The sequence below is a fragment of the Quercus lobata genome, chromosome 8, assembly GCF_001633185.2.
Source record: "Quercus lobata isolate SW786 chromosome 8, ValleyOak3.0 Primary Assembly, whole genome shotgun sequence".
Lineage (NCBI taxonomy): Eukaryota > Viridiplantae > Streptophyta > Magnoliopsida > Fagales > Fagaceae > Quercus > Quercus lobata.
The window spans coordinates 30193347-30204254 of record NC_044911.1 but is presented as its reverse complement, the minus strand read 5'-3'; the positions used below and the strand labels follow the sequence as shown (position 1 = coordinate 30204254).

Sequence of the window (10908 nt, the reverse complement as noted above, 5' to 3'; positions counted from 1 at the left end):
TTTGTTTTGCCGTAGCACCTTTTATAGTTAGCTATTCTGCTATGGTACCTTTTATTATATTTGCTGCAATACCTTCTGTTATATATGCCGTGGTACCTTTATTATATTTGTTGTATTATTTGTTTCGCCGTGACATCTTTTATTATATTTGTTTCGCCTTGGTACCTTGTATTAGTTGTTCTACCGTGGTATCTTTTATTATATTTGCTATATCAGTTGTTTTGCCGTGGCACTACTTGCTATATTTGTTAAGATACCTAGTTTGCCACTGCACTCCTTGCCTTGTTTGCATATTGGGAACGTCTAGTTTGCACACAAATTGGCCTGCGTCATAATCCCATTGGGATAATAGGCTAGTCCCAACTCCTTAACCCACTACTCCACGGGCCTGAGCATAGCAGAACGGGCCCTGACCCATTAATGCAAAAAGGGCCCCCACACTCATCAAGGTTGGCACCTTGCCATTAGGAATGACAAAATACCTTTTCTTATTTACCCTTACTCGATTTGTCTCCTTACACAACTTTTTTCACTTCATGAAAAGATGGAAAAGGATCGTGATACACATGATTCGATTACATCTCTTCCTAATACTACGTTTTGAAGTAACTTAGGTAGAAGGAGGAATGTTTGACAAATGATCTGATCTCATTCTTATCTCATTCCAATTAGGGCTACTCACGAGTCGGATTGAATTGGGTATAACATCACTCATCACTCAACCCAATCAAATTAGTGAATGGGTCACAGACCCGTTGTTGATTGAATGGGATTTCCAATAGGCCAATGCCATCATTATGTTTTAGAGCCTTGTGAAACTTGAAATCTTTAAACCCTTTTCTACGTCATTGAAAAGTTTGAGCTCAATCTTACTGGCAGGGCCGACTCTATATTGAGGGAAAAAAAGCCTAAACCATTTCTTTATTATTTACCATTATTATTAATTTTTTTTTAGAAATACTATGTTTATAGTATTTTTACAATAAATCTTAAATGATAAATTGTTATTAGTTGTTACTGGTGAAAAAAAAAAAAAAATTTCAATAGCAAGTTTTAATTTGAAATAATAACAACTTACCGCTTATAATTTGTTGTGAGAGTGTCTTCTAATTTTTTTTTTCCCAAGTTGAACCATTTCAAACTCTGGAAAATTGAGATGGACGACCCAAAACTGTTCACAATTTTTGCCTATTTAACAAGACGTAAAGTAAAACCTTAATAATCGCATGCATGTTTGGCCTAAGATTTGTTTGTTCAGCTTTTAGTTATTCTTTTTATATACAGTTTTTAAAATTTTATTTAATTTTTTTCTCATTTTTTTTTTTTCAAAATTCAAATATATTTTTAGCAAACCTTAAAAAAAAAAAAAAAGCTTTTTTTTTTAGAAATAAATAAATAAGCTGATGCTGAAGGTACATCACGAGTGACAGTGTGGGACACAGGGGAAAAAGGAAAGAAAGCACAAAGAAGCGTTTATTTTGGGTTTGGGCCTCCCAGAAACTTCGTGTTTGGTTGGTTACCTGGAATATTTTGCTTGTACCCGGAAACTCCCAAGTATGTCTTGATTAGAATCCACCATGCAGCGATTGAGGAGCTCAGGGAGCTCAATATGGGGCAATCTAGTTTCAACGCCCCGGTTGAAAAGGAAGGCTTCGAATACATGGGCTGCTGTGCAAGACGCCTTTTTTTCAACAAAGGTGTGTGTGTTTGTGTTTTTTTTTTTTCCTTTCTGGGTTCTACTTTGAGTCTGAGTTAATAGGTGTCAATTATTTTTTATGGGTTTTGTTTGATTGTGATTTTTTGGTTTTCGTCAGTGTCTTCTAGGGGTTTTTTGTGGGTTTTTAATTTTTTTTTTTAAATTATATATATATTTTAATTTTTAAATCTCATTTTTGTTGTTGGATTTTGGTGTTTTAGGATACATTTGAGAGGAACAAGGTGGTATTTACTGTTGGAACTTCCCTAGCATCAGTTGCTACAGCATGGATTGGTGAGTTATGCTTAAATTCATGTTTATTCCTCTTCAATTATTATTATTATTATTATTATTTCCTTTCAAGATCCATCTTGCTTTACGATCATGAAAATGATATAGGGTGTTTGTTAGTGGTTCGTTAAACTTTAGTAACAAATCAAATAAAGTGCCACTGATATGTATTTTGCAAACCATAATAGCGTGGCTGGCTTTTCTGTACATTGATCTAGTCATAATTGAAAAATTGGTATACTATTCTACTAATTATTGGAAAAGCCAATCCCTTGATTCAGTCAACTTAAGCAAATTCGAGCAAAATCAAATGCTTATGAAGTTACATATTCTTCAATGCATCCAGGTGCCATTGTGAGCCAAATCCAAGAGAATAGTTGAAGTTCAACACTTAATTGGTTGTTCTTGGGGAGGAATGATGACATAAATAAGATGCTTATATCTCACTTTTTGAACTCAGCATGTATATTTTTCCCAATTTGATAAATTTTGGATGTCTTATACTCATATCAATTCAGTGGGTGGCTGCTATAGCATGGGAAAGAGAGAATCATTAACTGAAAAAAGGAGGAAAAATTGATACATTCTAATTCTAGTATCATGAAAACATATAAAATTGTGAGTGCAATTGTCAGTGTTAGTTGCAAATGTTATCATTCAGCTTCATTAATTGTGTTTCCTTCCATAGTCTTTAGAAGGATGTCTAATCAATAGCACTATCTGATGGTGCAGGATATTCTTTACGTTACTATCATGAAACAAGAATTGATCAAAGGCTTGAAACAATTGAAAAAGCTGTGAGTAAATGTTGCATAATAGTAGATAGTTTTGACTCATTTTTGTTCTTTGCTTATGGATTGTACTTCATTCTATTAAATGAGAAAACATAGTTCCAGAGTAAAATTTCTTAAGCCGCAACACCCAACCACCACCACCCCCCCCCCCCTTTTTTTTCCCCGCAACAAGTATCTCATGCTCTCGGCATATGCATCATCTCTTTCACACCAGTTATGGGGCTCACATGTGAGAGAGATGATGCATATGTCCGGTGCAAAAAATACCTTCTCCTTTCTCTGCCCACCAAAAAAAAAAAAAAAAAGAAGAACTTTCTACTAGTTTAATCTGATCTAGCTATGCTTGCACAAGCAAACTGGCCATTGTATTACCATTATGTGTGTTTTTATTCTTATTCCTTTCCTTTATTAAGAAACTAAAATAATTTGATGGTGTCAATTGTCATATGCCTTAATGTGAACATATTCTTTTCCCCTCATCTGGACTGTCTTTATTGCATGTTGGAATTCTTTGATTTCAGGGGTTAGGAAAACTGTTCATACTAGTATCTCTGCCCCTCCCCTCCTTTTTATTTGTGTTTTATGTTACATCTGAATTTATTTTTTTGTTGTTTTATGGCAGATGAGAAACAGTAATAATCTCGAACATTCAGAACTTAGAGAGATTGCTGGCTCGGGAAGTATCAGTGCTCCTACTTGTTTTGCCACTGCTGGAACCACTTTAATTATTGGGTTTGTTCCCAAATGTTAACTCCAAAAATAAAGGCTATCACTTGATTTTCTCGAAATTTAAAATTTATCTCTATAGTTATTCATGGTTCTATTTATTATTAGTTTTTACTTTAGTAGTATTGTTATGCTAGAACAAAGGGATAAATGATTTTTTATGGTCAAAATAAAATTCGGAAGTTACATAAATCTATAAAGGGGTCAAGGGGGTAATGTAGGATTTTTCAGGATGCAAGACTACAATAGATTTCGTGATGAGTTCTTGAAGGGTTCTTGAATAAGGATTGATGTTTAAAAGTTTTAAGTTAGAAAAGATTGAATCTTGATGGCTGTTTGGGGCTGAAACAGGGATAAAACTGAAAACAATATAAATAAAATACTAGGCAATCACACCTAGGTCTTCCTAAGCAATCACACTCAGGTAAGAGAAGCTAATCACACCCTCAAAGCTTGAAATAAGCTGCTGGAATTTTATTAGAACCACTCTCACTATGAATATTATTGAGTACAATAAAGCCTTTATATAGGCTATTGTTAAATAATTTCCTATAAGGACTAGGACTCCCAATAACCTATTCCTAGAATGACTAGGATTACTAATAACAAAAAAAAAGGACTTAGTAACTTCTAAACCAAATAGGAAAAGGACTCAAATCATAAAATAAGACTCATGGGGCTTTGGTACAGCCAAGGACCCATTTTAGATTTCTGGAAATTACCAGATTTCCGTTATTCTAGTAGAATTTAATTAAAACTGATCCAGCCGAAAATAAACAATAAAATAAGACTCGATTCAACTTTAGAATGACTAAGCAAGGTCCCAATAGTGCTCTCCATCATCCGAAACATCCCAAATTATGCTTGAGCCCTAGAACCAGATTTCCCTAGAATCTTACAGGCCTTTAAATGGGCTGTTACTTACGTGGTATCAGGGGTTGTACAGTTCTCATTTCAGATGGTACTTTATGTTTTTAAAAAGTTTTGACACCAAGGGGAGGGGGGAATGGGAGTTTTGAACTACTGACCTGCACTATTTTGGCACCTAGTGCAATTTGTAGGTGCTTTTTAGATGCATCGGTATGGTGAATCACAAAAATCACCAATAGGGATTGATTACAGTATATAATGAGAGCATAAAACTGGTTTCTTCGTTGTTTGGTGGTCTAGTTTGTTGGACTGATATGTTCTTTTTTCAAGGCGAGATTTATACGCAGGGATATGAATGTGAGCTAAAATGGTTCTTTAATCAAATTAATTGTTATGTGTAGTAGAAGTCCCTTATAGATGACTTATAAAAAAGGAAAAGAAAAAGAAGTCACTTATTGGATGTGTTTGCTTGACTTAATGCACAGTTTGAAGATTGAGCATGTTAAAGAGACTTTGAGTTTGCCATATGGATTTTGTTGGTACAGACTATACAGTCCTAAAGACTGCAGCCACAAACTACTATCCTTTATTTGTTGTTGGAAAGGTTCCTTGGTTTTGCTTAACAGTAGGATGAAGTTGAAATGACATACCTCTGTGGAGGAGTTGATAATGAGAATCAACTTGTAAGACCAGCAAAAGCAGGTACAGGACATGCAAGGGGCGATGTTGGTTCAAGAGGAACTCCTTTTCTGAACACAACTGATAGAATGTTGTTGTTTGGATAACATGTTGACATAATGAGCATGTAATAAAGATATAAGATGAGCAAGTGACAAATGCAAAGAAGGAATTGAAATTATTTGTCAGTTTTGAGTCAATTGCATCATTAGTTGCAGACAGGATGAGAGAAAGTCATGTGACAGATTTTCTATTTGGAATGACTATAAATGTACTTAGTACAAGCAGAAAACAGTTATCTGATGGGAGGAAACACGCAAGTAGAAGGGATGAGGTGAAGAGAATGGACATGTTAGGAAAGCTTCAGTTAAGGATGTGATTTTAGATAGAGATTACTGGCCCAAAAGGATAATATCTAGTTGACACCAACTAGTAACAATTATTTGTTTTTTTAAGTCAACTTTAAAAAAATAAGCATGTATTTCATCATGCTTCTTTGCCTCACCCCTTAATGGGAGATTGCCAAGTAGGATTATTGGATTCATGTTCTATTTCTGGAAATTCAGTCTGTGAGATTCTAATTGAGTTGATTGTACTTTGCATTTAGAAAAGCACTAGTTTAAGAGAAAAGAATGGAAAAGCTCAGGGGTTGTTAAAACAGATCATGAGAACAGCACTATGCTTGTGACATTCTTTTTAAGTTACAGGTAATTTGTTGTTTTCATGATTTTTATTTTTGTTATTTTCTTCTTCACTCTTAAACTGAAATAGAACTCTACTTTAACAGTTTGAAGGACTCTATTAGTTTATCACATGTCCACCTTTTTTCTAAACTGCAGGTATGGCTTGGGCTGGAGAGGTGGAAAGTGGTATGCAAATAGGAATTTCAGAAAGGAGCAGATGAAGTTGCTAGGACAGAAAAATCCTAGAGGTTGGCAGATAAATCCTAGAGGTTGGCAATTGCTTGGGCCGATAAAACCTAGAGGGTGGAAATTCCAATTCCTTAGAAGACGAATAACAAGATCCAAAGTGCCAGAAAATGCTGCCAGAACTTCTGAAAAGATGCTTAAGGATGCTCCTAACCCTTAATTTTGGAGTAACTATCATTTGTAGTTGTTTTCAATATAAAAGGAGTGACTTTAGTTTTTTCTGGTGACTCCCATCAGGAAAAAGATTTTACTGATATGCTTTGATACCCATTAAAGGTTATTTTTTGTACTGGAATATATTTGTGGGAATATAATTTATTAGTTTCTTCGACTTCTTTTCCTCTCATATGCTAACAATACAAGGTTATGTTATCGTTTTTTTTGGTCTGCTTGTGAGTTGGGATCTTTTGTTGGTTTTCTGGAAACCTTTGTTCTCTGAAAGTGGTTGAAATACACTTCCATTTCTATGGCTTTTTGGGTTGATTTATTCAACCTTTTCAGTCTGCAACGAGAGAGATGAGGAATATATGGTCTTAAAATCTCTTAATTTAATTAATGAAAGTCAACGCAATACTGGGATCCCTTGTTCCTTTTATAGCATATGTTGCTTGGACACAAAAGGCTGGTCCGGTATAAACACTAGAAACTAAGAAGTTCTGTGAGCTGTGAAGAACAATTGATACAGCTAATGATAATATTGCATGCAGCATATTGTCGACTTAGGGTCTATTTGAGATCTGTTTATTTTGTTGAAACTGAAATTTTTTTACTGAAAGTACTGTAAATAAAGGTAAAAGTTAGCTGAAATAGTACAGTGAGACTTATGAATAGTACTAAAAAGTATAGTGGGACTCATAAATAATAACAAAAATAAGCTGAATAGTAAAATAAGCTGGCAAAATTAATCATGCCAAACAGACAATTAGTTGCAAGAAGAAAATTTGAGACCTTTTTTAACATAGATGTTGATTATTCCTTCATGATAAATGAAGATGGATCAGGGCTTGTGGTTAAAAATTTCATATGAACTTTATTTATTTATTTTTCTCAATGACGAAGTCCGTTGGAAACAAAGCATTTGTAAGGTCTGCCATATATGCTACTCTAAATCATTTCATTACTATGGCGTATTTCAAAGACTCTTCTCTTTGTCACGTATGAAAAGAAGTTGAAGTATGTAATTTCATGTCTCACTCATGAGACGAAAGGCAACTGTAAAAAAGAATACTATTATCTGAAATGCACATGTTTTTGCCTAGTCTGATCGCTACAAGAAAAAGCTAGCTGTAGGTACTTCATGTTAGAATATAGAATCGTGGCAGCGACGAAATCTAAAGTTTGTTTATAGTTTAATGGGTTGATAATAGGAACAGGGTAGGCCCCATGCAGATGCCTTGTTGAAACCACTTGTGCAATCTGTTGACAAAAGAGGTATACTCCTCATGTGAATACTGAATTTTGTTTTTTTCTGGTTCTATGCAACTATAAAAATTGCCAGGACCATGAAGGTGGTTGTACTAGGAAACATTCGAACATTACATATGAAGATGGCCAATACTATAACTTCAATAATTTTAGTTATTCTGTTTTGTGGGTCGGCAGTTGGTAGTAGAACAAAGTTGATTTCAGTCAAAGGTCAGGATGGCATGTCTGCATTGGCACCAGTGCCTAATGATGGTATTTGTACATCAATGGTGGAGACAAAAGGCTATGTTTGCGAAGAACATAAGGTGATATGGCTGCATACATTACTGTTTGCTCTTCCAAGTGTTGAAATTTATAGCCGCCATTTATTGACAGTGTAAGTTGAATTTTAAATTGTTTCAGGTAACAACACAAGATGGTTATATACTTAGTATGCAGAGAATTCCAGCGGGGAGGTCAGGAAAGACTGCGGGAAAGAGGCCGCCCGTTTTGTTACAGCATGGCCTCTTGATGGTTGGTTATTTGTTCCATGAATGATTGGCTTTCTCATGATTCATAGAATATATTCTTGTCTATTATAACAAGTTGTGTTATGGTGGCAGGATGGGATAACATGGCTGCTATTACCTCCAGACCAATCTTTGGCTTTCCTCTTGGTTGATAATGGATTCGATGTGTGGCTTGCTAACACACGTGGAAGCAAATATAGCCGTGGGCACACGTCACTCAGTCCCAATGAGCAAGTTAGTTCTCTTTTTCCTACATGTTATTCTTTATTGCCATTTTATTTTCACATTCACTATATTAGCATTGAAGAATGCTAATGCCATATCTAAGGTCTTTTAGGCATTTCATAGCTAAAAAACATTTGCATCAAAAAATGCTATATCTCACATTTGCAAAATTTTTTGCAATAGTGCTACAGTACAATTCTAAGTTATATATTTTATTCCACCCCTTAGTTGAAAAAAAGTGATGATGTAAAAGAAATAATAAAAGAATGATTAAAAAAATAATATTTTAATGAAAAAGTAAAATAATAGATTTTTTGGATGTAGGGTGTATTGTAAAATGGTATGGTATAATTGATAAAGTAGCTTTTTGGGATGATAAAATAGGATAGAGTAGCATTCTTCAATATTGATGCTCAAGAATTGATATGTTATTCAGGCTTATTGGGATTGGTCATGGGATGAATTGGTTGCTTATGATCTTCCAGCCACATTCCAGTATGTGCATAATAAAGCAGGACAGAAACTGCACTATGTTGGGCATTCACTGGTGAGTTGCATACATCCTATGACTCCATTTTGTTCTGGGAATCCACCGACCTACAGGAAAAATTTTGAAATTATACTTTGCAGGGAACTTTGATTGCTCTGGCTGCATTTTCGAAACACCAGCTGTTGAACGTGCTGAGATCAACAGCCTTACTTTGCCCAATTGCTTATATGGGTCAGATTGCCTCACCACTTGCAAAAAATGCTGCTGACAATTTTCTTGCGGAGGTAATGCTAATGCTACCTTATTTACACTATCCCATTGACTGGAACTCTATGAAAATATATTTGTTTCTTATAACAGGCATTATACTGGTTGGGTATCGATGAATTTAATCCAAGAGGGTAAGCAGGCAACCCTTGTTTCGTCCTTTTCTTCACCACTAATACAACAAGGATAGGAATTTTATTTTTATTGCTGCTATTACATATGTACTTTTGAAGCTTTTTATTATGTTTTAGCATATCTTTCCCTCATTGAACAGTGCGGCTGTGATTAAACTTCTTAAGGATATTTGCAACAAGCCAGGAGTTGACTGCACCAACTTGTTAACTGCTTTCACTGGTAGTATATGTGCACATAAGTTGTTAATTAGCACTTACACCTTGAAAGGTTATCTTCTATTAGTGACTTAAAAGAAGTTATTACTTGTTACTATATATAGGCCAAAACTGCTGCTTGAAGTCTTCCATAGTAGATGTTTTTCTTGACCACGAGCCTCAGTCAACATCTACAAAGAACATGATCCATCTGGCTCAGAGTAAGCGCTTCTATATATAGCATGGGTGTCTTGACAGGCCAAGTTATACTGCTCTAAAATTAGAATTCTCATAAATGATTAAGTATAGACTGGCCGCATCTATATTAAGTATATGTAATATTCCTTCCAACAATGGAACTTAGTAGTCCAATATGTAGCTGCATATTTATAGGCAATACTTTTCTTATCATATTGTTTCTGAATCAAGTCGGGCTTTTTTGGGCAGTGATTAGGGAAGGAAGTATAGCAATGTATGATTATAATGATGAGGTTGAGAACATAAAACACTATGGGCAGCCCACTCCTCCTGTGTACAACATGACAAGCATTCCAAATGACCTTCCTTTCTTCCTAAGCTACGGAGGGGCTGATGCTCTAGCTGATGTCAAAGATGTGAAGCTCTTGTTGGACAACCTTAAAGATCATGATGGAGATAAGCTTGTTATTCAGTACAGAGATGATTATGCTCATGCAGACTATGTTATGGGACAAAATGCTATACAAGTTGTCTATGATCCTCTCATGGCTTTCTTTAGGCTTCAATGAGGATATTACTTTGGGGAAAAAATTGGTGTCGATATGCTTGTTTCATATAGTTAGTGGCAAGCAATAGTGTATATATCCACAGTATAGCCTAATCAAAATTTGTTTGTTCACTGCAAAGTCCTATTCTAGTTGTCTGGGCCGCTTTAATGTTAATGTTTATACAATTGACTTTTGTACTCCTATACATTGTTAATCTGGCATTTTCTGAAGATCTTTGACTGTTAACATTGCCCGTGATTATAAAAGGGCGGAGCTACCCTGGCCCTAAAAATTAAAAGGGTAAATTTGAAGTTCTACCTCTCTAATGTACCCCTAAAATATGAAACTGCCTAGTGGTTTATTTTGTAACACATACCTTCTTTGTGGTTTGCTTTATGAGACATTTTCACCAACTTTAATGGAAGTTGATGATGTGGCAAGTGCCAACAACACAATACAGCGAAAGAAATAGAGAAAAAGATCCTTTTACCCTCACATTTCTAGATCTCTCTCTAACTTTCTCCTTCAATCCTAATTTGGGTTTGTATATGTTTACAAGGGGTAAACTTTAAGGTAGAACAATATTTTTCTTTAATTCTTTCCCAGTAAGTGTTGTTGGCACTTGCCACATCATCAAATTTAGTTAAAGTTAGCAAAAAATATCTCATAAACCAAATTACAAGAGAGCCAAGTGTCACAAAATAAAATATAAGACAACTCCATGTTTTAAAGGTATACCATAGGGCAGAATATGTAATTTGCACAAATTAAGAGCTTAGTAGTTAGCTTATAACTTTCCCTCTCTCAAATTATAACTTGATATTTTTCTTATTTTTTGAAGTTAATTTATTTATTTTTGTTGATATATTAATTTTTTTTATTATCACACTTATAAAAATTCAAGATTATCTCTTTTATATTTCAAAATGCTTT

The 10908-nt window shown here is 34.8% G+C and overlaps 1 protein-coding gene across 2 annotated transcripts; it reads left to right on the top strand.

Moving 5' to 3' along the window:
- Positions 1 to 1406: 1406 nt before the first annotated feature.
- LOC115955771 (triacylglycerol lipase 2-like) lies at positions 1407 to 10113 on the top strand. 2 transcript variants are annotated; one of them, XM_031074094.1, is made up of 13 exons: positions 1407 to 1697; positions 1918 to 1990; positions 2720 to 2784; positions 3404 to 3513; positions 5895 to 6023; positions 7808 to 7922; positions 8012 to 8152; positions 8580 to 8691; positions 8808 to 8917; positions 8994 to 9034; positions 9175 to 9254; positions 9355 to 9450; positions 9677 to 10113. In XM_031074094.1, the coding sequence occupies exons 1-13, from the start codon at positions 1578 to 1580 to the stop codon at positions 9994 to 9996; spliced, it is 1512 nt and encodes a 503-aa protein (XP_030929954.1). In that variant the 5' UTR covers positions 1407 to 1577; the 3' UTR covers positions 9997 to 10113. The 2 variants fall into 2 exon arrangements, with proteins under 2 accessions (XP_030929954.1, XP_030929953.1); XM_031074093.1 differs by lacking the exons at positions 1407 to 1697; positions 1918 to 1990; positions 2720 to 2784; positions 3404 to 3513; positions 5895 to 6023 and adding an exon at positions 7526 to 7714 and having other exon boundaries at positions 7812 to 7922; positions 8580 to 8690; positions 8774 to 8917.
- The last annotated feature ends 795 nt before the right edge of the window (positions 10114 to 10908 follow it).

Bases quoted from the DNA above. Each gene is read 5' to 3' on its own strand.
- LOC115955771 (XM_031074094.1), top strand. From the start codon at position 1,578: ATGCAGCGATTGAGGAGCTCAGGGAGCTCAATATGGGGCAATCTAGTT. The intron at 8,692-8,807 runs TGAGTTGCATAC...CATTTTCGAAAC, and splicing joins CTATGTTGGGCATTCACTGG to ACCAGCTGTTGAACGTGCTG. The intron at 9,451-9,676 runs GTAAGCGCTTCT...TTTTTTGGGCAG, and splicing joins CATGATCCATCTGGCTCAGA to TGATTAGGGAAGGAAGTATA.